This window comes from Rhinichthys klamathensis, unplaced genomic scaffold, assembly GCF_029890125.1.
Source record: "Rhinichthys klamathensis goyatoka isolate OS25496 unplaced genomic scaffold, OSU_Roscu_1.1 h1tg000126l_1, whole genome shotgun sequence".
Classification (NCBI taxonomy): domain Eukaryota; kingdom Metazoa; phylum Chordata; class Actinopteri; order Cypriniformes; family Leuciscidae; genus Rhinichthys; species Rhinichthys klamathensis.
The window spans coordinates 183002-209421 of record NW_026606663.1 but is presented as its reverse complement, the minus strand read 5'-3'; the positions used below and the strand labels follow the sequence as shown (position 1 = coordinate 209421).

At 42.6% G+C, this 26420-nt stretch overlaps 1 protein-coding gene across 6 annotated transcripts in view; it reads left to right on the top strand.

The window, feature by feature from the left end:
- The window catches only part of usp54a (ubiquitin specific peptidase 54a), a 69280-nt gene that overhangs the window by 928 nt on the left and 41932 nt on the right, over positions 1–26420 (top strand). For all 6 annotated transcript variants that reach the window (XM_056256265.1, XM_056256264.1, XM_056256266.1 and 3 more), the window contains exon 2: positions 22123–22717. In XM_056256265.1, the coding sequence (XP_056112240.1) occupies positions 22571–22717 (147 nt within the window). In that variant the 5' untranslated portion in view covers positions 22123–22570. The remainder of the gene's footprint in view (positions 1–22122; positions 22718–26420) is intronic.

Sequence of the window (26420 nt, the reverse complement as noted above, 5' to 3'; positions counted from 1 at the left end):
TTGTTCTGGGGTTTAGATGTGAAAACTTACAGGAAGTACATGTTTCCCCTCTCGCTTCTCTTCCTCTTGCCAAGAAAAATAGGGTTATACATTTTTATGCAAATCAACAGTTAGGCTACAATAAATTGTAGCCACTAGCCAGTGTACCCCAAAACGAAATAAGTGATTAAAAAGTGACCTGATTTTTATAAGCACTGTAAATGTTGAAGTTAAATGCAGAGATACTGTATTGTAGTTTATTTAAATATCAACCAGGAAGAATAGATAACATCTCTAATGGACATTAGAAGGTCAACAAGTAATTTTTGCTTGCTAAAATATCATATCAATATCATTTTCATATGGTACTTTTTCTTGTCCATGTTTTTGGAGCCAGTTAGTTTCCTTGTGCCATATGTTCAGTAACATTATCAACACTATTCTCAGAAGAATTTAATGATTTTGTCACTGGTTCAATACAAGCATTATTGCCATGGGTGAGTGGAGATGCTATGAAGATGCTGAAATTTTGTCTTATTTGCTATAATTCCCTAACCAAACTCAAATGTTTCTTCTGGGACAATAATGGGGGGACAATCACCATTAATGAATGCAGTTGTGAAGTTAGGACAACAATTTGTCATGCCTTTGGGACGACGGGGGAGGAAGCAAGTGGTGGAACTAGGAGTGCAAGCATTATGAATGAAACCTTTTGTTTTTGAACTTGAGCTTTTGTCTTTTCAGTGAATAGCCCATTGTGGGAAACTGTATGGCTTTATCCTCTTAAATTGACACTAAAAAAATATTGTTGTTGGGGTTTTTTTTCTTTCCCTTTTTATTATTATTATTTTGAGGGAGGTTATTTTCTGTGAAAAATTGTTAGTGATTATTTATGTTGGATTGTGGGATTTCCTTTCATAATGTTTTTTTTTTTTGTGGTTTGTGTTTGATTCTCTCGTGTGTCTCTTTGTGTTTTATTCCTGTGCAGAAGATATATACCGTTTTTTTTTTGGTACATGTTTTTATTTTACATTTTAAAATCCATTTCTGTGCAGTGATGTGTAAGAACAGTAGCCTTGTTTCTGTCTGTAATAGAATGGACTAGAACCGGTTTGATTTGTTCAGCACAAACATCTCAAAAATCTCTGACAACAAAAAATGCCATTGTATGTTTGGAACTATCCTGTTATTCCACCTCCACCTTTCCCTGGCAAGCTTGTGAAATGATTAGTGAGATTGTTTGAGACAAAATGTATATTAAATGCATGTCAGAAATGGCCTTCATCATGGTTTATGGGCTTCTGATGGTCATGCTTTGGTGTGGTCAAATCTTTTTCATACTTAAAAGTACATTAGTCACCACATCAGTCTGTTTTTCAGAAGAAAAAGCCTTTAACATCTGCCAATGTAAAGTTCAGTGTGGACTGGCCCTCCCTTCCCTTCCTTCCTTTGTGTGGCCACTGAAAACCAACTATGAGTTTAGACTGGCTCTCTGTGAAAAAGCATTACTCTTATCAGCCAATGGAAAATCTGGGTCTAGGTGTAACTTTTTGGATTTTTGGACTGATATCCATTTAAATCTTGATTATATTACAGCATAAATTTATTAGCATATACTTGATGAGAATTTAAGTTCTGTTCTACCAAAAATGAACTGTCATCATTTCCGCACCCTCATGTTGTTTCAAACCTGTATGAATTAAGTTCTTTTGCTTAACACAAAATAAGATTTTTTTTTAAAGAATGTTCATATTCAAACAGTTTTGGTGACCATTGACCTCTATTGTATAGACAAAACAAACAAACACTTAAGACATTTCTCCAAATATCTTCTTTTATGTGCACAGAAAAAAAAGAAAGTTTAATTTTTGGATGAACTGCCATTAAGGAGTTAAATAGTGTTGTTGTGAATACATTCTAAGTCGTTTTTTGCTTATGTGTAATATAGTTTCTCAATCTGTGACACTCGTCGTATGTTTTTAATAATGAGTCTTGATGGGAGCTGCTGGCTGCTTTCCAGGTTACACTGTTCTTATGGCTCTGTTAATTATCTCTGGGTGGAGGAAGTAACTTGCCCTACACCATTATTTTCATTCAGTCTGCAGTCAGTCAGTTAACAGCTTGGGGAATGTAAAATTGCTGTTTTTGAAAGATGTGTTTGTTGCATGGTGCCTGTCATCAGTCTCTGAAAAGTAACCCCTCTATGAATCCTCTATGATTCTCTGTCTGACCCTATTGGGACTGACAGCTCTGTGACCATGATTTATTCACTCCAGCATAATTCATAAACCTTCAGTACATAAAGTAGGCTATGGGAATTTGGATGCAGTTCATGATTTAGCCTATTAGTGGGAGGGACATTCCTACAAAGAGCATTTGATTTGACAAATATGTAGTGCAGAGTGAGTAATTGATTTGTTTAGCATTTTCTCATATAAGGGAGGGATTATAGGCTACATTTTAAATGCATGTTAAAATAGTTTTGTTTTTTCAACATTTAAGTGTACACTGTCGTAAAGATACCCCCAAAGCTAAAATATATGGACTAAAAGCTATAAAACTCGTGCTTTTATTTCATGGAGTGTTTAAATCCCTAAATGCATCCTTTTTCATGGGTGGGCATTGCGCAGTTGTTCACCCGCCCCCATTTAGTGTGTGCCGGGGGAGGGGCAGGGGCTGCAGGTAATAGCGCCACCCCTCCCCCGCCCGTCCGGTCTCTGTCTGTGTCTGCGTTATCACAGAGCTCAATGAACGCGCGCGGTGAGTTATGTGCTGAGGAGAATCCGGAGCTTGAGAGGATACCGGTAACTGAAACTAACGGTCCCGTTGTCAAGTGAGTAACAAACCGGAGGTTTCCACTCACAACTTTGTATGGACGTACATTTGAAAGAAAAGGGTGAGTTTTACAAACATTTTCTTTAACGAAAAGTTTAGGAAGATAGCTCAGGCATTCCTCACAGGATTTGGTTCGGAAGAGTAACTTATTGTCCCTGAATCCCTATGGAGCAAAGCTGGAAACGTAGTCGAAGGCTTCAGAGAGAAACATTCAGAAGAAATGTCGTTTTCACATTCAAGACATAGTTACTTGTTTCTGCGTGTGCTGAAACCTGTGAAGAAATGTTTGTTTAATAGAAATATATTGGCTTGGCTATAAGCGCACTAGAGCTAACGTTAGAAGGTGAAAACGTCTCTGGTTACTTACGTAACCTATGTTCTCTGAATAGGGAACGAGACGCTGCGGAAAGCGCAGTGGGATATCCTCTGGATGTGCCGATTGTCTGAAGCCCTATAGAATCACGCCAATCCATTGGCTGATGGCGCTCGCGCAAAGCTGGCTCCGCCCCGACGCTCTTACGTCGTAGCATGATGTACGCGCGCGCGCCATCTTCTCCTCAGATTTCTCTGCCGAAAAGAAAAACTGTCGGCAGCGCGAGGAGCTTGGCAGCGAACGCAGCGTCTCGTTCCCTATTCAGAGAACATAGGTTACGTAAGTAACCAGAGACGTTCTCTTTCATAGGTTCACTCAACGCTGCGGAAAGCGCAGTGGGAACGAAATACCAAACTCGCCAAGCTAAGCGCTGCCATAACCGGTACCAGACCAAATAAGAACAACCATGATAGGTTCAAGCAGATAGAACCTGGGAACCTGGAGTCATGTCAAGATCCAAATTATAGAACCTCACAAAGGTGTGCGGAGAGGACCAACCTGCCGCCACACAAATGTCTTCCAAGAGGGCCCCTCTAAAGAGAGCTTGAGAGGAAGCCACACTTCTGGTGGAATGCGCTCTGATGCTAAGAGGTGAAGGCAAACCACGCACCTCATAAGCCAGCGAAATAGCGTCCGTTACCCAGTGGGAAATCCTCTGCTTTGATGCTGCAAGCCCGCGGCGGCCAGCACCAAAACATACCAAGAGCTGGTTTGATTTCCTCCAACCGCTTGAGCGATCTACATACAACTTCAAAGAACGGACCGGGCAGAGCAAGTTAAGTTTCCTTTCTTCCTCAGAGGCAAAAGGAGGAGGGTGGAAAGCATTAAGGTTAACAACCTGAGAGCGGAACGCCGTGGAAAGAACCTTGGGTACATACCCCGACCTCGGCCTCAAGGTAACCCTAACCAGGCCAGGAGCGAAGTCCAAGCATGACTCACTAATAGAGAGAGCCTGCAAATCCCCTATCCGCTTCAGTGAAGATAAAGCTAACAAAAGAGCAACCTTAAGAGTCAGAATCCGCTCAGGAGCTGACTCCAAGGGCTCGAAGGGAGCCTCTGTCAAACCCTCCAGGACGACTGACAGGTCCCACGAGGGAACACTAGGGGGGCGAGCCGGTTTCAGGCGCCTAACCCCACGCATGAAGGCCGAAACTAACCTCAGTTTCCCCAAGGGAATCTCATCCGATTCTCTATGAGCAGCAATAGCTGCGACATACACTCTGAGAGTGGTAGCGGCCGCTCCGGAAGCAAACTTTTCCCTGCAGGAATTCCAGCACTGAGCCTACTGGGCAGCTAACTGGGTTCCTATCATGTGCTAAGCACCACGCCTCGAACACCCTCCACTTGGAGGAATATAGCCTCCTCGTCGAAGGGGCTCTAGCATTCGCAATAGTCTCCTGAACGTCGGTTGGGAGATCAAAGCTTAAAGCTAACGGCCTCTGATAGGCCAAACGTACAGCTTCCAAATGTCGGGGCGAGGATGCCATATCCTGCCCTGAAGCTGGGAAAGCAGGTCCTCCCTGACCGGTATCTCCCAGGGGGAGGATTCCAACAGAGGGATCAGCTCCGAAAACCATGGCTGGGACGGCCAGAATGGGGCTACCAGAAGGAGGCGGACTCCGCTCTCCCTCACTCTGGACAGAACCGCCTGGATCAGCTTGATGGGCGGGAAGGCATAGAGTTTCTGCATCGGCCAAGGGTGGGCGAACGCATCTATCCCCAATGGAGCTGGAGGGCTCAGAGAGAACCAAAGCGGGCATTGGGACGACTCCTGAGATGCAAAGAGGTCCACTTCCGCTTTTCCGAACACCTCCCAGATCAGGGCCACCGACTGGCGGTTCAACATCCATTCCCCAGACCTGAGCTTCTGCCTCGACAGAAAATCTGCTGCGAGGTTCAGAATCCCTGGGACATGAACTGCTCTCAGAGAGAGGAACTTGTCCTGGGACCACAGGAGAAGGTGACGCGCATGCCTGTCTAGGGTACGCGATCGTGAACCCCCCTGTCTGTTTACATGGGACACTACTGCCATATTGTCCGTTCTGACAATGACATGGTGTCCTTCGAGGAAAGGGAGAAAGTGGCAAAGAGCCAGGAAGACAGCCCTCAGCTCCAAGCTGTTTATGTGCCACGAGAGGGTCTCGCCAGTCCAAACCCCACACGCTGGCCTGCCCTCGAAAACCGCTCCCCAGCCGGTCAGAGAGGCATCCGTCGTAACCATCTGGCGACGGAATACCGCACCCATACCGACTCCTTTCTGAAGGAAGAGGGGGTCCCGCCAGATTGACAGGGCGCGAAAGCAACTGCGCGACACCTTCAATAGGCGAAAGGCTGGCCCCGTGGGCCGAGCCCCTGAGAGCTTCATCCACCACAGAAAAGGTCTCATGTGGAGCAGCCCCAGAGGTAGCACAGGGGAGGCCGCGGCCATAAGGCCCAGAAGTCTGCGGCAGGTGCTCACGGAAACATGCTGGCCTAGTGCGAAACGGGACAGACATGTCACCAGACTGGAAATCCGTGCAGGAGCCAAACGGGCCTGCATAAGAACGGAGTCCATGCATACCCCCAAGAAAACCGTGTTCTGAGCTGGAGTAAGAACGCTCTTCTCCGTATTCAGCCTCAAACCGAGAGACTGAATATGACGGAGGACAATGTCCCTGTGGTGAGTCACCAACTCTCTGGAGTGGGCTAAAAGGAGCCAATCGTCCAGGTAGTTGAGTATATGGATGCCCTGGAGCCGCAGCGGGGCCAGAGCAGCATCCATACACTTTGTGAACGTCCTTGGCGCTAGAGCGAGGCCAAAGGGGAGGACCCTGTACTGGTACGCTTTCCCTCCAAAGGCGAACCTGAGGAACTTCCTGTGTCGCCGTACGACCTGGATGTGGAAATAAGCATCCTTGAGGTCTACCGTCACGAACCAGTCCCCCCGCCGGATATGAGATATGATGGCCTTCAGCGTCAACATTTTGAATTTTCCTTTGTAAAGAGAGAAATTCAACCGGCGAAGATCTAGTATCGGCCGCAGGCCGCCCCCCTTCTTCGGGACCAGGAAGTAACGGCTGTAGAAGCCCTGTTCGACTTCCCCCGAAGGAATCTCTTCTATCGCCCCCTTCAGCAGAAGGGATGAAATCTCCTGCTGTAGTACAGAAGCCTGAGCGGCGCTGTCGACTACAGTAGGAAAGACCCCGTTGAAGCAGGGGGGGTTGCGACAAAACTGAAGCGTGTAGCCGAGCCGAACTGTGCGAAGGATCCAAGGCGATACCCCTGGTAAACGCTCCCATTCTTGAACGAAATGTGATAGAGGCAGAGGAGTGTTGCAGTGCAAGGGACATACCTGAGGTAGGGTGTCGCGCTGGTTTCCATGGGGAGGCGCGGTTGACCGTGGAGGAGAGCGCTTGGCGTCCTGACACGTATTGGGGGGTACCACCACCTGGATAGAAGTAACTGGGTCCGCCTGCTCCAGAGGAAAAAGAACTGTGCCTCTGAGGAAGCGATTGGCGGGTGTAACGTGCACCGGGAGCGAGGGGAGAAAGCAAGATGCGTCTCCTTCCTCCTGCGCCGGACTGGGTGAAGAGAGTGAAACAGGACCTGCACTTCGAAACACGCTGGGTGGCGAAGGTGACAGGGTTGGATGAGGAGAGCCGGCTGGAGGAGGGCAGAAACGCTTGCGCGGTCTGTCCCAACCTCGTAGATCTGATGAGGCTCTCCTCTTCCTGCCCTGCGGGTCAGGAACGGCTCGAGGAGGCTGGAGCGGCCGATTTGTTGGACCGCTTCAGCTGAAGGCGCTTGTGAGGGCGCTGGCGAGGAAATGGACGACCTCGGGCTCCCCAGACAGTAGTTGGTGGGTGGCGAGCCGGGTCACTCCTGCTAGTAGGGAACTCAGCCCTATGAGCAGAGCGTTCTCGGGTTTGAGAAGGGGGAGGGTTGGAGTCACTGGGCCCTCTGACCCTCCTGGGCACAAACTGCCTGAACGCGGCCGACTGAGACTTAGCGGCGCGGAACTTGTCAACCACCGTGTTGACCGCCTCCCCGAAAAGACCTGAGTGGGAGATAGGGGCATCCAGGAGGAAACTCTTATCCTTGTCTCGGATCTCCGTGAGATTCAACCAGAGGTGGCGCTCTGCAGCAACCGAGCCCGCCATAGAGCGACCTACAGCCCGAGCAGTGTGCTTGGTGGCTCTTAGGGCCAGATCTGTGGCTTTGCGAAGCTCTTTGACAGCTTCGGGCGTCAGTCCCTCTCCTTCATCCATGTCCTTCAAGACGTCCGCTTGGTAGGCTTGAAGGATGGCCATGGTATGCAGGGCCATGCCTGCCTGACCAGCCGCCATGTAAGACTTCCCAATAAGGGAGGAAGTAGTCCTACAAGCCTTGGAAGGAAGAAGGGGACGCGCCTTCCAAGACGGTGCAGACGACGGGGCGAGGTGGTTAGCCAGCGTGTCCTCGACCGCTGGAATAGCGGAATAACCCTGCTCCACAAAACCAACAAGGTTGGTGAAGTCAGCGGCTGCCGCATTAGTTAGGCGTGCGGAGAATGGCTGCTTCCAGGATCTGGAGATCTCGTGATGCAGATCGCTGAAAAAGGGCAGCTTTCTTCGTTCTGGCCTAGAATTAGGGCCACGTAGGAACCTCTCGTCGAGTTTGGACGATTGAGACTCGCGGGGCTCATCAGGCCAGTCAATAGAGAGCTTCTCTGTAGCGCGCGACAGCACCTCAATAAGCTCAGTGTAGGCCGGAGTAGGCCGCGCGTCCTGGCCGCTAGGCGGGATAACGTCATCAGCCAGAGCAGGCCCGAAATCCTCGGAGTCGGAGGCTGCAGTGTAAATAACGTCATCCAGACCGAAAGAAACCGATTCGCGGGCTCCCGGGCTGGGACATAAATAATCATGCGCGAATTCAACCGCGCCGCGTGCGTGCTCGGGAGAGGGAGGGAGAGAAAGGGCGAGGCCCGTCTGCTCATACTCAATATCCTCGAGCTCAACATCCGAACCCCAGGCCGCGGATCCACGAGAGGCCTCAGCAGTCTCGGGAGCGCGACGGGGGGAAACGAATGTCTCCTTCTCAAAAACCGCGAGTCTAGAGCGGAGGGTTTTGAGAAGGAGATTGTCACAAAATTTACATTTCGACAATCCTAATACAGCCTCACGCGCATGCGAAAAACCCATACATTTAACACACTTACTGTGAGGGTCGTCGTTCGAGATGAAACGAACGCATGGCGGAGAGCAGCGTCGATAATCCATGACACTTCACTGTAAGGAGAACAGAGTTCCACTTATACCAGTCGCTGAAGTGTCGAGACGAAAGCTGAAGTTGAATTGAAGAATTCGGGCTCAGAAAAACCGCACGAAGGGCGAGATGTGACCGCTTCGTGAAGGCAGAGAAATCTGAGGAGAAGATGGCGCGCGCGCGTACATCATGCTACGACGTAAGAGCGTCGGGGCGGAGCCAGCTTTGCGCGAGCGCCATCAGCCAATGGATTGGCGTGATTCTATAGGGCTTCAGACAATCGGCACATCCAGAGGATATCCCACTGCGCTTTCCGCAGCGTTGAGTGAACCTATGAAAGAGAACGGCAGCGCTAATAACTTTAATGCAGCATCGATGTTTCAGAAAGTTAAACTTGAACGCGACTATATAACAAGTGTTAAACGTTTGAACGTGTGTGCTGTGATTTCATGTGAGAGAAAAATCTTGAAACCCTTCGAAGAAAACAAACGCTGTCTTGCTTTAGAAACCTGTTGAGTGCTTAAATAAGTTAGTGTGTGGTTGTTATTATAGTTATGTAGCTGCTACCTCCTTAACTAGATCATTGTATCAAGTTACTTATTGTTCTACTCGTTTCCTTTTAGTTAATTTTTTTTCTCATGGAGGACTATTTGGTGATTACATGAGGAACTTGTCTATAATACTGAAGTAGCCAGTATGTTATAGGCTATTTAACAGATTTATTTCCGAACATTAACAATTTCAATAATTTTGTAGTACATACAATTTGAAGAATTTACAATATTTCAAGATTTAATTGAACCTTCTGTATGGAAATTGACTAGGGGTGGCACTGAACAAAACAGGATTTTGACATAAAATTAGAATTAAGATAGCTGAAGAGAACAGGTAAAGCAGTAAAACAATGGTGACACCAGAATAAAAATATTCATTATGAACTTGAAAAATACAGAATTATACTATGCATAGCCTATACATAATGTAGACATTTGGCTTTATTAGGACCCACAAATATTGCCCCATTGCATTATTATACATAATGTAGTACTTTCACTTCGGGAGAGCCCTTATTTGTTGCAGTCTTATTATTCAAAATGTTTCAGTCCTTTTGAGTGGAAGTTCCCCAAACTGGAAGTGCCACCCATTATTTAAAATTTAGTAGACTCGTTCGGAAAAAGGTGGACTGGCTGCTCAAGAATCACTTAAACTTTTGCAGGTCAGCTCTAGTAGTCACATGTCTAATTGCACTGATGTGAAATCTGGCTAAACCCTTGGCCGAGTCAGCTTCAGATCAAACAGACCACGCTAACAGGCTTTGGCACACAAAAGAAAGTGTTCATTGGGGAAAATCCTGTTGATAGTAATGCGACAGTAACGCAGCAAGCGGTGTGATACTGTTTGTGCTGAGTTTTATGAAGAATGTTGTAACGATGTTAAAGGTTCAGGTAAGGAGGATGCCTAACCCTAACCCAAAACACTATTCATATCACGATACTTTGGCTTATTAAAGAGCCTACAAAACTTTAGAACTGAACATAATTGACCTATGGCTAAGCCACGCCCCCAAACGCGATGAGCCAATCACAGTGCGCATAGCCAACCCAATACACTTGGACATTCTCTGCTTCCACGTCCATTGAAATGCATTGCAGTTAGTCAGTTTTCATTGGTTTTTATATGTTTTTTCTTGTCATTTTAAGTTTAAAATGGTCAAACGGTGTCCATGGGGTACATGCAACTCCGACACTAGGTATCCCGAGAGGCAGGGCGACGTGTGTATTTTTTACCCTTTCCCAAGCCACATCTCAACCGAGATAAGTGTCTGCTCTGGATAAAGTTATGCGGTAAGTTAGACCACAACACCAACTAAACGTGGATAAATTAAACAAGAATTAAACAAGGATGTCTACATCTGTTCTAAGTCAACAACGTATTTGAACGTTATCTTTAAGATCTTTGACGTTAGCTTCTAGCTGCGTTGTACATCATGTCACTTAGCTTCATTAACGTATCTTTAAATAACCGATATAACAAATGTTAGCAATGCTGTGCTGAATGATTCATGTTAATAATGCAGTGCATGAACAATGCTGATGCTCTATCTTGTTGTCTGAGATGGTGATGGCAATGAGATGCGGTTTATCACGTTTACACTGTGACCTGTAAATGTTTGCCTGGAGCTGAAGCTTTTCATCGACCTTCTCAACAATAAAATTATTAATATAACCCTCCAATGAATAGTTAAGGCCCTTTTGGTGACTTCGAGATGATATATAATATTTCTGTCTCCAAAAATCATCAATTGCCTCCTGTGAAATGTCTTCTACTGTGACAGCGCCTGTCACTGAATGTTGACTGTTTGTCCAAGTGAGTGGAGGGGGCGTGGCTTAGCCATAGGTCAATTGCAGGCTGTCAGTCAGTGCAATTACATTATGCCAGCAGGTGGCAGCAAGGGACGTTCATTCAACTAAAATGCTGATTCATTCATGAATGAAACAAGGTGTTGAATGATTGATGAGCAACACGTCACCTGGGTAACTCTAATGTTTCACTTCATAGAGGTCACTGGCATTGATTCAATGCATTGAACAGAATGACGCCAGTCATGGGAAATCCCCCTAAACGTTCAAAGGATACTACGACAAAGATATCGCTTTCAACTTTTGACAACTGATGGCAAACTGATTTTTTTCACAAATATGACTTGATCTAAAGAAGGACAGACGCAGGTAATCATACACGCTCAGTTTCCCTATCTCTGTCTGCTCTGTGTGTGTGTGTGGCGGAGCTGGTTGAGCCCTGAGACCGAGAGAGCAGATGACAGAGGCAGCAAATCAAGTTTGTAACTTTGTAATCGATTGGAGCATCCCTAATTAAAAACCATTTAAAATCACAATATTGTGCTATTGTGAAATCAATCAAAAGTCTGCAATTCAGTTAATTAAATATATGTACTGCGGGTTTCAGGGTGAAGGTCAACATTTACATTTTTTACACGCGTGCAGGTTACGAGTTTCTTCCGTCTCAGTGTTTCATAGCGAAGTGTTGCACTTTTATCACATCATTTACATGCGTGGGGTGCATGAGCAGCTCGGTTAACAAACTCCATCTCTGCAAATGCTGTGAGTTTGGGTTGCTTACAACGTTCTTCTGCATCACAACGTGTGCCATTTCACCAGATATTTAACAAAATTAATTTATAAACCTGAGCCAACACAGGAGAATCACTGTTTCCAAATATGAGAACTGTTAAAGTTTAAACCCTCTCCCTAAGTTTGCATGTTTTGATGTTGAATGTCAAGAAATTGCAGTGGCTGTAGCATTTCTTTCATAAAGAAGTGACCAAATAATAACAATTAAGTGGAAATTCGAATTAAATGCCAATATTAAAGAAGGATTTGTTGCTGCATGTGTAACAACAACAATCACCAGGCTGTTGGTGCCCTTTTGCAGGCAGTTGTTATAAAACGTAATGTACATAAGTTGATTGTTAAAAAACACAATGTAACATTCATAATATGAACAGTGTTGCTTTTAACATAAACAGAGTACTTGCTTTTGATACTTTATTTAAACCAATTAGTATTGCCTCTTTGTTATTATACCTATGGTGAATAATAACCATTAAAATTACTTAAAATACAAAGTCTATTTTTATTACCACAAAAAATTACTGAATTCTCGATTACTGAAACAATCGCTTGTGACAGCCCTAGTTTTAATATATTGTGCAGCATTAGAAAACAGTCTAATAATGCGGTTCATGGATTCTCGTCTGTGTCCTACTTCCGGTATTTTGCTGGTTATTCGACACATTTGTAAATCTGATGATCAGTTCTGTGGGGATGTGCACTGATGGAGAAGCCTGTCCATTAGCTTCACCCTGCAGGTATAATGGCAAATCATGAAAGTCGACATTGTGCAGCCAACCATAGACTCAAGAGTGACCAAAGAGTGACTCTGCTTTTTTATTATAATATACATTTTTTTTATTGCACTACTTTATTGTGCGGAGCTCGGATTGGTTTTTGTAAGTGAGTGTATAAAAAAAAATCTAACCTATTCTAACTAGAATGCCGCCACCTTTCGAAATTCACTCGCTGGACTCCGTTTCCAGTCCTATGACATACTAACCACAAAAACAGTTTACTTGAAAATAGCTGCCCTGCAGTTTTCTGCCATTGCTTGTTTTCAACTTTTTGAATTGGATGGCTCCTTTGTTTCTTTGGCCTTATGGGACATCCAACTCATCTGACTGCTTTTACAGGCTGTTTAGCAGTGATGTATGCATATTCAGAAAAATGATTTTTATAGATTGATTTGTTGAAGTGAAACAAGTGTTATTCCAGATTATAAAAAAATAAATAGTTGTTGTTTCTAACAGTTGAATTAATTAACTTGTGTTAGTTACAGCACTGAAGCTAATCCTGATGTGACTGCGGTGGACTGATAGGCTAAATTTGCCCTATGGTTGCATTCTCCGTCTTACTCTGTGCTGTGAAGAGAGAGTTTGTAGCGTACTGGCCCAGATTCAGGTGGCCTCACAGCTTCACAGATGGTACGAGGGAAATGCAGTTGCTTGTGCCAGGGCAAAGTGATGCTCACTAGCTCATGCTTACAGGAGAACGACAACTCTCCAACCATGGGTCACATCTTCTGATCCCTTGGTATGTGATCTATGCCATGTCATGGCATGCATTTATTCAGTATCTTTTGTATAACAAATATATATATATATATATATATATATGATTATTATTATTATTTATTTTTTAATGTTTAAAGGTGCAGCAAGTGATTTCTGGTGAACGGTGTTGATATTTGAAATCATCGAAACAAATACACCCCTACCCAAAAGGATCCCTCCCCCCCCCCATCACATTCACGTATATCACGTATATTCAACACAGGCAACGACTATAGCGGAATCTGCTGTGCCTACCGCCCAAGGGCATGATGTCATCAATATGTGTTACAATGTTAATTCATGTCGAATGTCTAATTGTTTAGCTCCTCTACTCCTTCAATGGCAAAGTCATCCCTTCCATCCCAAAGAAAAAACATGTTTTCATGAACAGCCCCCAGTCCAAGTAACTCATTTATTACAAATGTGACAAGATTAAGGGGTTATAGCGGTCATTAAAAGGAGAACAAAAAGAAAAAACATATTGGGAGTACGTTTTCTCGCTTTTAGTACACACTCTGGGAGCCGATGCTTAAAACAGATGGGGGAGGAGGTTTAGACATTCCAGGCTTATAATGTTAATAATGCAAATGAACAAACAAGCGAAGATGACAAATGAGTATATTCAAGCAATAGACAGCATGTCTTAGTTCTGTGAAACACAGCAAATCCAACGTTGCATATCAAGAAGAAATAAAGCAACCTTGGCATCAGTTTTCAGTCCTTTCCGTTCCTTAAGGTCTCTAGCATTGGAAATCTTCTCTGATATTACGCGGGTCCTACCTCTTGCCTGATCGTAACCCTTCTTTTAAAAGTTATATTCCCCTGGCCTTTCCTCTTTTGTATTTTCTCGGCCATCTCCCTCGTTCTGCTAATGTCTGTCTTGTGCACTGAGCTCTCTCTCCTCCCTTATCATGAGTATATACGCCCCTTGCTGCTGATGAGCTACAAGTGTGTTTTGGTGCTCGGGCTGATCCACTTTTCAACAGCGTGTTTCAAAAATCGTTTACTGCACCTTTAAGTAATTTTTGGAATAGTGCATAGAAACATAAGGACACCGTTTGTGCCTGGCTGTATCTTGTGCTTGACCACCCTATGTGCTTGCACCTCATCCTTCCAAAAACAGCACCAGGTCTTGGTCTCCATGGCAACCGATACCCACCCTATCTTATTTCTGTTTAGTGGAAAATAACTGTGTTTCAGGCTGGACCTGTGCTTCCTCAGCACCGGGCTCCTGCTGCGGGATGATGTCAGCCTGGGTCTGATGGAGACAGTGGAGAGCGTATCATTCAGGGATGGGCCTGTTACTGTTTCCTATCGCCCTTCTAAATTTCTCTCAGACGGTAAAATAACCCAAGCCGCTAGCGTGAACATTCAAGGTTTACTTGTCCTTTTGCACTCCATAAGCGGCCTTTAATAAGTAGGTTAAGGCTGATTACGTAAGCAGAGTTATGTCTTATTAATATAATTATCTGGACAGAGAATATCCCAAACATAGCTTTTGCCGCATACAAGCCTGTGCACTATCTGTCTAAACAGCATTGTTCATTTGGCATCTGATGATAAGATGGCAAAAAGCCTCTGCCGAAACGGCCTCTAAATCACTTTCACTAAAGTAAACTGTAGAGAAGCTTTGGCCAGATAGCTTGCTTGTTTATCATTCACTTTCAGTTATAGAAATGGGGTGCCAGGACTATCAGGCTCATCCAACTGCACTGTCGCCTGGCGACATGTTTCCCTCAAGCTTTTGTCCCTGTTGGATATTTTCTCACTGTTGGTTCAAGTGAAGGTTTGGCAAAGCGGTCGGTGTCAGACTGAGGTGTGAAGCTTCTCGCCAGTGAGACATTACAGACTCCATTAGTGCCACAAATGTGCCCTGCTGGATTGAAAATGTCAGCTAGCTGCGTCAGAGGTGGCGGTTGGGAGGGATGGAATTCTCTCACCCCTGATGGCTAAATGGGCATCGCTGTTCCCGGCAGAGTCTATTATTGCAGGAATAATCCTGTGACACCTTATGTTAGATCTGGTCGGGGGATCCATCACCTTCGGCTTCTTGGCTTTTCATAGTGGTTTTCCTAAAATGGAAATGGCCTTGCTTGTATGATGATTTGCTGCAGTTGACCTTTGTTCTCTCTTGTTCCTTGAGGCCTGCAGAGGCTGTTTGGTGCTCAGCATTGATTGTCTGTATGAGGTGAACTGCTGGTTGTACTAGTGCTTGTTGATCAGAGAGTGGAGTCGTGTGATGGTGGACTAAAGCCAAGCTGAAGTAGTGCTGGGCGGTATGACCAAAAATCCATATCACGGTATTTTTCAAAATTATACCTGTTTCACGGTATATGACGGTATTTTTTTCTCCAAGTATGACTGGGGTGTTAACCACATTTTCTACTGAGTGAGAGAGGAAATGCTGCAGTAGATTGATTTAGAATGCCCTATTTTACTGTCATGGGTGAATATTGTAGAACAAATCCACACTAGTATTAATACAGGTTTGCAAGGCTGTTTACAAATAGGTGCCAGCAGGAGGCGCTGTAGGAGCGGCAGAAATAGCGGTGTCCCCGGTAACGCCTGTACACAAAGCAGCGCAACACACATAAGCGCTGCTTTATCAGGAAATATAAAGAAAGATTCAATCGTAATAACAAAGAAACTTTTCTAAAGACCGTTAGTTCACTTCAGATACATTCATATAAAAACACCCGTGCTGCGTTTTGACTTGAAACGTGCAGTGCTCATGTTTCTTCAACGATGTCAATGCCAACCACAAATAGATTTTCCAAAAGGCTGTGTTGATATTGTGAACCATGTATGGGAAACACTGTAATATAATTTGACAGCTATCAATTATAGTTTAACCTATCCATCTTCACAGTCACACTAAGTAACACATGCATCACCACAGAGTGCAAGAGTGAAAAGGGACCCTCTCAATCAGTGTTGCGCCACGTTCCGATCGTTATTAAAGCTTCATGCCGGTATTGCGGTATATTAAAAATTCATATCGTAACAAAAATAAACACCGGTATTCGGTATGAACCGGTATACCGCCCAGCACTAGGCTGAAGCATCATATGTAATCAGAGGCTTGCATTAGGCACACGTATATTACCATGATTTGCATTTTTGACACCTCTCTATAATTAGAAAACAACGATCCACCGTGTATCACCAAGAATCTGGTGATATGATATGCATCACGATACAATATATTGCAATTCTGTAAGAAAGGCTATATATTGCAATATTTCTTCTTTTTTTTAAACTGTCATAACACCACCATATGCATAAAACCCGAGCGAAAATCTAAACGCTCAGCAGCGCAGAATCCGCGGATGGCGTTGAGATGTTAAGTGAGCTCTTAGATTCAATGTATTTCCCAAGTATTGTATTTTGGCATGGCTTATTTTGCAAACATGACTCTTGTCGATCTCTTTAGTGGTCCCTTTATAGTGGAAGCAAAATTAATCCACATTCAGCTCTGAACACTGTGGCGGGAGCTGGTATAATTTTATAGTCTTGTGAGTTGGGTTTGCTAACGCTAGCTATGCACTCTTGCGCTTCTCCCCTTCAGGTTACGTTCTGAGATTACACTGCCATCTAGCGGTCGATTTAAACTTAACACAAAGCCACGGACATGAATCTTGGATGTAAACAAATATCGACCGTGTTTTTGAGAATCGATACAGTATCGCCAAATATAATATCGCGATATTCATGTGTATCGATATTTTATTACACCCCTAGTTTGTTTTTGAGGACATTGAGTGAATCTCTGAGACATGCTTGTTTATCAGCTTGTGGTTCACCAAAACCATGTTTACAAGAACATACTACAGTGCCCAGCAAGACAGTCTTAGCCACTGTCTGGGAGCTAATGAGGACCTTACAGTAGACACTGCTAGTTCTGTTTTCTGCCAGACAGGATAATCCACCGTCTGATCAAGATAATCTGCCTGCTTGACCTGCCGTTCGACCTACTTCACCCCCTGCTGACCAAGCAGAGGCACAGTGCACAGCCTACCTGGGATAAAGAACTCACTATAAGTGTAACATTGAAGACATCACAAAAAATGTGCAAAGTAATTTCTACTATCCTAGATAAATGTGCAGAGACATCTAAGTAAGCTATTTTTTTTTTTGGTTGATTTTCCCAAACAAAGTAAACTTCTAAGCTTTGTGGCACTTTTAACATTGCTCGGCTTGTTTGCATGGCCCAGTGAGGTCAGTAATACCTGGAGAGAGTTATCAGTTAGCTTTCCTACTCATCACATGGTCACTGCTCCCCGTCAAAGCTTTGACAAATCTGTCCGAAAGACTAATGCAGATGAGTGTTTGAAAGAGGACATTATACCCTGTTGTTTATAGGCAAAGCATATTTTAATAGCGGGTTTAGGCGTTAATGTGGTTTCAAAGCCATAAACACAGACACGGAATCCAGTGACATCAGCAGTGTAAGGTCAGCCGGTGACTCACAGCTGGATAAACACACATCCTGGTAGGATTTCTTTCTCCATTTCAGTCCCTTTTCTTTGTAAATATATATTTTTTCTTCTGTTTATCCATTCTCTTTGCCTCTGTCATCTTTGTTCCTTTCTGCCTTTTCCTGTCAGTCTGTGGCCTTTTTCTTTCTCTGTGGTCTTCCCCCTCTCGTGTTTTATTCTGCGTTCCTTAAAAACTGCCCTCAAGTCTGCATTCCTTAAAAGCACATCAGACGGTGATGGACATAGACAAATTTGCTAAACTCTTGAGAGGAACGGCTCTAAGCTGCAGCTTTTATACTTCCTGCCAGGAGCTCGAGGTAAAACCTAAATGTTGCAGGCAATGGATCCGGTCCTCTTTGGACGTCTTCCTAACCTTAATGCAAGCGCACAGGCTGGCTGAGTGCTGCTAACATAGCTAAGGCTACCTGTGGGAGAGTGGTTTAAGAGCTGTGATTATTTTATCACTTGTTGAGTTATGTCAGAGTGTTGTGTCTGGAAGGTCGACCTGTAAGTCATGTGTCAGTGCAGGACATCAACAGTCAGCTAAGGGATGTTCTTTATGCTGGCTTGGAGTGGGACAAACAGATAAATCCTTGTCTGCATCCACGTGTTGTTTTAGTCAACAGGATGAGATCTGAGTCAGATTGTATAGGAAATTTCACAGCTACGGCGTTAAGACATCACTGTTTGTGTATTACTTGTTTTGAGTCTATGCTCACTTTCACAGAATTTTCATTTTTGGGTGGACTATCCTTTTATTAGGGCTGGACGCGAATATTCGAATATTCGTTCGGTGGGTTGGTACTCGATTTGAAAATGTGACATTCGAATATTTGTTATTTATTACTTTTTTTTTCTTTTTCTTTTTTTGCACACCTGGGATCCCCCTCGAAACGGTTCTCATTCGTGCTTGAATATATTTTTTACACTATAAAATCTGGTGAAATATAATACTTATGATATAACTTCGTTATAGCTGCTTAATAAATATATTTGCTTCTTCTTGGACTACTAAACGTGTTCCTGCAACGGGAGTTTTCTCTGGCAAAAGCGCAGAACAGCGGAGTTTGTATGGACAGAAGTGCATGCCTGAGCTTGTATTTTGGGTAAAGCTGCGTTGCTTTGACATTGTGGAAAATAGAATAATAGAAACAAAATGTATTATCCTTTTTACCCGTTATTATCAATCTAAATGAATCTACTGCGAAATATAGGAGACTTTGTTTGAGATTTTACTGGGACGTCAATTTCGTTTTTCTTTGTTTAAATTTCATTTTTTTTTTTTTTTTTTTTTAAATTTCATTTTTTTATTTTTTTTTTATTTCGTTTTTATTTATTTAAATTTCGTTTTTATTTATTTAAATTAGTGGTGCACGATATATCGTCCGATATGGTCAATTTTTTACACATCGGTATCGTTCCGATGTCAAAATAGGGCCGATGTGAACAGGCCGATAATCATTCCTGTGTCGTGTGTGTAGATGTGAGTGTGGGGGCGGGGATGTTTGTTTTTGCATGAGCGCATACATTATGAGCGCAAGTCCTGTCAGTTTAAACATCAAGCGCAAGGAACTTGCGCGCTGTTTTCTGTCAGCCTTACTAAGGCGTATTTTTGTCCCGCCAAAGGCTTATTTGACCGGTGAGTGATGTAGATGACTGAGTGCTGCGCTTGTTTAACTGAGAGAACGAGCAGAGCGCACTCTCTCCGTGTTCAAACTGTTTTGCTCTCTCTCCCTCCTTCGCGCATATTAATGAATAGAGCTTCACAGTCCCGCCCACAGCTGGTGCCGGAAGTAAGAATTCAATACAATTTCTCCATTGACACTTGGGGTATAAGCCATAAAAACGTAACCATACATGGAAGACTTAAAACCAGCTACGGCTGTACTAAGCGATTGTATATGCTCATATAAACGCCAAAAGTTCATGGGGCACTAACCTTGTTTTAAGATAAATGCCTTTTATTCGCGATGTCTTGGATAAGTACTTCATTACCCACAATCCTGAACAATCCCACAGTGATGCATCTGATTGGTGGAAGTCATGTAACTGTCTGGTTAAACCCCGCGAAGGTCCGTGAAGACTGAAGATTGTGTAATGACGTAGGGCTAGTTCATTGGTCGCACGTCAGAGGCGCCGATGTGCAGTTGCCGCAGCACAGCCTATGAGCGAGCCAGATGCTCAATGTGTTAGCTGTGCAGCTGCAAATGCGTTTTACATATAAGCTTCAGTAAATCGAGGAAAAGGAGTTTCCCTGCACATTCACTATATAAAATTCACTGGAGGAAAAAGTTCACGTGGCCGTCGTCAGATTTGGAAGTCGCTCAAAAGGCTCTTTCACGGTTGCAAGTCGACTTCAGTTCATTGATACTCATGGTTTGTGGGATGAGTAGTTCCTTCGCTCGGAAATGAAAATATGTACACAGTCTTGTACCTTTGACTTTTTTTGGATTTTCTCTTCGTTTTTTCACTCGAAATGATATGTTGTATGCTTATGAGTTCAGCCGTAGCTGGTTATCCTCAGACATGCTCTAAAACTCTTTAGATACGGATTTTCCAAAACGTCAATGGGAGAAATGAATGGGAAATTTACTTCCGGCACCAAAGCTCTCTCGGGCTGTGGGCGGGACTGTGATGGTCTATTGAGTTGACTGATTATCTTTGAGAATACACAATGGTAAAAGGTCGGAAGACAGGAGTTTTTTTTTGAACTACCACTGGTTGTCAATTGTGCTAAAATAAAGGCAACGTTATTTTAGCACAATTCACAATTTTGAAAAGCTTTCCACACATTCAGATGACATAAACCACACTTTAAATAAACAAAACAAAAAAATCTATCTAGTGATTAAATGTTTTCTGTGTTGAGACAAATCTTGTGCGATGTCCTAAACTGCCTGGATAATAATCGCACAACGTGTGCCGTGGTCCGTTAATGACACGTCCGATTCGCGAACTAATGACTCCTTTGAACCGATTCACTTTAATGAATGGTTAAAACAACTGATCTGTCCAACACTGAACTCAAGAGACATAAATCGAAAACACTTTACATTAAGGTTCCATTTATTAAAGTCTAGTTAACTACATTAGTAAACATTCTATTAATATTAGTTTCTATGTGGATTTACTCCATGACAAAACCACCCCAGTCATTCTAGAATGATTCATTCTTTCCAAATTGAGCTATTCAAGTCATCTGGTGAAATTGTTTTTATATCGCAATATATATCGATATCGACATCGGTAAATATTGGTATCGGCCATAACAGCAATATTAATATCGGGTATCGGCCACAATTTTCACATCGGTGCATCACTAATTTAAATCTACCCTACTTTGTCAGTGAAAAAAATATTATAAGACTATACCTTATTAAAAATATTGCTTAAGTTAAAAGACCTGTGTGTGTTTTATATCACTAGTGGAGTGTCCATTCTTGGAGAATATAATCCCTGCTCGCGTGAGGCGCGCCACATCTTTATTTAAATCTACCCTACTTTGTCAGTAATTTGTTAGTGAGAAAAATATTAGACTACCTTATTAAAAATATTGCTTAAGTTAACAGACCTGTGTGTGTGTGTTTTATATCACTAGTGAAGTGTCCGTTCTCGGAGCATATAAGCTCTGCTCGTGTGAGGTGCGCCACTTCCCGCTCGTGGTGTTCTGTAGTTTATTAAAAGTTTATTAATTCTGAACGTGTCTCGCCTGTCTATCTATATTGCACCAAATACGACACTGCACTCCCTTGTGAAGTCGTTTGGATGAACGGTTCTCGAAATAATCAAAATGCAAACGGACAGACAGACATATAGAGATTCCGAAGCTTCGAAGCTCAAAACATGGTATTCGGACCAGCCCTACCTTTTATGGGTTCCTATAGTCATGGAAAACCTTGAAATATTTGGAAATTTGTTTATGACCCCCCTCTATGACATGGAAATTAATGAAGCATAAACTTCATGGATATTTCTATTGTAAATAAATAAATTCTTCCAGTTATGCTAGTATTGCTCTTGTGTTGAGTAAAACATGCTCTCAAACCACAGTATTGTCAGATTTGTGAGGGAATCAATCTTTTTACCTGTTACCTTTTAATGGATTGGTTGTTTTATTTGCAGCTTGGTGTCAGTAGTCAAGAAAGACTTGAAAGGTCATGGAAATTCATTAGTCAAAAAATATGGGAACCCTGTCATGCATCATTTTATTATATCCTGCATGTAAGTGGAGACCAATTTTATAGTGATTTAATCATACATCAATAGAAAATCAGATATTGTAACATTAATTTCTTATCGAGCTTGACTACACTACACTACATTATCTCAGAGATCTAGGCCTATGTGTATTAGTGTCTTCATTCATATTAGAAGTCGCTGCTTATTTCCATAATAAGTCAAACTTTTTATTTATCCACAAAAAAATCAGCAACTATTGTTGAAAATGAATGACTTGTGGTGACTTTGTTGCTGCAGATCATGGTGTTAAACTTAATATTTGATTGAGTGTGAGATGTTAACATTTCTATTTATTTTTATTTTTTCAGATATACAGTGTTGTGAAGATTCACGCCTTGTGACCTGTTTACAAGTAGGACAAGACCGTCTTGCCGTCAGTCTCCACACTTGCTTCTGTTTAAGGGTGTAGCGCAGAGCGCAGTAGTGAAGATCCTCACACCTCCAATCCAAAAGTATAGTAGTGTGAAATTCCACAACCAAGTCCCAGAGAGCAGTTAATAAGGCCAAGAGGCAGCATTTGCTTTTTTGTCTGATGCAAGAGGACAACAAGAAACCAACACCCTTGGATGAACGTTTCCCCAGTACAAATGTATATATTTTATATTTTATGATTGCAAAAACGGTGACCATTGAACTTTTTTAAGAAATATTTGCATCTTTTGGATACAACACGAATGCATTTCCCCTTGGCTTTGGAAAGATGAACATAAGATTAAGCGGAGGGATGATTTAGAGTTTGCGCAGATTTCCTCCACCATGTCATGGAAAAGAAACTATTTTGCATCTGGCAGCAGTGGGTTACAGGGCATATTCACCCCACGAACCATGACATCAATCGCCCCCAGCAAAGGACTCATCAACGAGCCGGGACAGAACAGCTGCTTCCTGAACAGCGCTCTACAGGTAGGACGACATATGTTCATGCTATAAACACATCTTACATGTTACCTCCTTTTAATTTCAGAAATCTGATCAGGGACTTGTAGTATAAATAGTTTCTCAGTTGAACAAATGACTTTTGACACAAGTTATTAGTCTCTATATGGTGCTTTTAGGGATGTATCTCAGATGTATCAAGTGACTCATCAACTGTTCGGATCTACTTTTGCTTTGTAGGCTGCGAGGATAAATATTTTGCATATTCTTTCATTAATTAATGACTTGTGCATTGCGTGACCTCAATAGATGCTTCCTCTCATGGGTGAAATTGTGCTCCCCTCATGATTAGCCATTTGAAGCAACAAGTCAAGCGGTTAGATGCATATGGCAGCAGTAGGAACGGTGCGCTGGCTCTTCACTCGTAGCTCTCCTCGCATGAGCGCCATTAGACAGAAACCACTGTGCCTTTTATCCATTGTGCTGCTCGTTGGAGCCTGCGTTAGATTTAGTGATGATTCAAGCACTGTCTGCACTAGACCCCACAAACAACTGTCAGACACACACTGTCCTGGCTGGTAATTACCCTGCACAGCAACCTGCCATTACTCACCCTCTATTTTTGGATTACTGTATAATCAGCTATATGGAAATAAAGGGGCTTAGCTGGCTGATAATATGTCTAAAGCTACAAATTAGTGTCAGTTATGACTGCTTCGGGGGTTGGGTGTTTGAGGGAGTGTTGCGGCTGGATTGTCTGTTGCCATGAAGATTAACAATATGGCAAAACCCGGGGGTGAAAACAGTAATCCTCTTTTACACAACATATATCTAAACATCTTGATATACTTGAAATGCAAATGTAAAATGAAGTCTTTAAAATGTAACAAAATTGAGTATTGAGCGGCCAGCAAAGGTCAGTAAAAGAAAACATCCATTAAAATAGAATTAGGCTACACTAATAAATTCATGTAATATTGCTTGCAACGAGAGTGGTAGGGGACATGTCAACTTGGAGCTCAATGGAGACTGGCTGGACTGAGCTGCCAGGAGTGGCGGTAACCAAACAGTTGGACGTGAATGAAAATAAATAAATATTCAATGTTTTTTAAGTATTTTTTTTTAAGCAATTCACAGACAATAGAAATATTGTAACTGTTTTATTTAATGAGCCTAAATGTATAAATCTCTAGTAGTTGTCTTAACTGACTTGCCAGTGGATGGTGGCAGGTCACGTGACCTGTCAGTGGCGGATTCTGTCGGCCAGCTGAAGATTAAACCCCCCCTCCTTAATTAATAAGTAAAAGAAAAGAGCCAGTTGGTGGGAAAATTACATTCTTCACTCTTGTTATCAGGGTTTTTCCTGCGTAGAGAATTACGAGGCGGCCGCCTCCGTCAAATTCCATGCCGTCTCCGGCTATCGACAAAACTCGGACAGTCACATGCTCAGATACACTTTTTCCACCGTGACAGTTCTGTTGCGGGTTCCTGGCCTGTGTCCATTCTCAAACCGTATAGTTTGCCGATAGTGCTGCACGGATCATAATCCGCGGGTCGGGCGGGCCAAGTAATAAAAACATAACATTGCAATTAATCGAGGGTGGATGACAGATAAATCATTATAATGCGTTGAGTTTAATAAAGACACGAAACTCTCATCACGGTAAAACGCAATGAACGTGCGTCACTCTTTTACTTTCGTTTTCAACAACGTAATTCTCTTCAGGGAAAACCAATCAAGGAAAACATATCAGGCAGGGCTCGACATTAATGCTTGTCCGGGACATGTGTGTTTTTTTTTGTTAAGGGACATGTGAAAGAGAATTGTACTTGCCCAACCAGACAAATGCCCTGATTAAAACAATTTTCAATATCAAAAAAATAACTAGGGATTTTTTTTTTTTTAATCATTTATTAAAACAAGAAGGGCATAGCCTTGTGAAAAAAAGAAAAAACATGAACATCACGGTTGCGGCTGCTTGCCATCCTCCGTGGTTGGTTTGTCAGTATTACAATATTGCGGTTATTGCGACAGCGTTGAAACAAGTGTCCTCAGCAATCACAGACAAATCTATATCTGTGACAGCCCTAGGCTGGTGAAGGCCGTTTAATACTGTGGATACATCTATTAATACTGGTTTATTAATTTATTAATACTGGTTTAATACTGTGGATAAATATATATATTTATTCTTATAAAAATATCACAATTATATTATATAATATAAATAATGTTCTGAACTGCTGGCAAGCTGAAAAAGGAATAAATAAATAAAGAATTCTTCACTTTGAGTCCTGAAATTGTTAGGTCATGTTTGTTCTTGAAATAAACACGTTGCACATGGTGTGAAATGGTCACATTCCGTGAAGGAAAATCCTCACATGACCGCTCACATTATTTGAATGTTTGATGAGCTGAAGGAAGTAACTCAGTTTCAGTCAGTCATAGTAATTTTCATTCCATTTCAGTCTATCTCTTTTTCTCATCAGCTCTGCGTCCTGTCTGCTTTCCGTTCCCTGGATCTGAAGCGTGTAATTCGGTTAGTGATGGGCCGTGGTGTCCATCTTTGCAGTGGGCTGTCTCTGATCTGTCCAGTTTGGGGACTCATGTTGCTTTGCTCGCTCTTATTGAACTAATCTTTCAAGCAACATCCTATTGCAGTTAATGTATTTCACAATTACAATCTCCACAGTTGATCAATTTCAGCTGCTTTTCTTCTAAAAAGATAATTTCTTAAAAGATTGTCCAAAGTTTCCTTGATCCTGCTGGCATTTATTTGTTTTGCACATATTTATGATTTTTTTTAAAGAGTCAAATTGCCTTAGTTTCTACTGTCCCTTTATAGAGGCTTGACATTCCCCTCAGTAATGACGGTGGTCAGAACATTGCTTTAATGAGCAGATGTGACCCAGGTTGGCAAGCGAACACCTGTACTATTTGTAAGGTCCTGCAGGCTTCTCATCAATAAGGCCAGTCGCATCCCATACAACTATACAACTCTACTGGACAGTTGAAAAGCTGGATTTTGTTGTTAGACATTCTCAGAGGCAAACTCAATGGCATGTCAAAAGCTCCCAGAACTTGAGTGTCAAATTAGTGATGTCAAATCAATAGAAGGGGACACCGTGCCCTGATGTTGACCGCTTGAGACATGGACACACTAGCTAGTCCATGGCCACTGGCTGAGAATGTCCCTGTGTGTCTGCAGAGCTGCGTACATACACCCAGAGACCAGGATTTGCTTATTGTTAGAAAAGTCCTGAAAATATCTTTATATCATTGTCTAAGGTGTTTGGTTTCTTTCTTCTTCAGTGCAGTTAGATTGTATTTAAATAATATTAATGTTGATATGTTGTAATATTAAAAAAAGCTTTTTTGCTTGATTTCTTTTTTCAACCCGAATTATACAACCCATCTCCTGAACGTATATTACATAAAGCTGTTTTTACGTCATCTTTTTATCATATCAATATTTTTATAGTGTACCTAATATTATTTAATATTTTACAATTATTTAAAACTATTGCTTATACATTTTTTAATATCAAATTATCCTGTTATTATAATTGTACAAGAAACTACAAGACAACCATAAATTCATTAGCACTTGCCGGACAATGATGGCTCAAATGTCTTTCAGCCTATTCTTACTAGGAATGGGAATCTTTTCAACTCTCACGATTCGATTCTTGTGGTCACAATTCTCGATTTTGCATCGAATTTTTATTT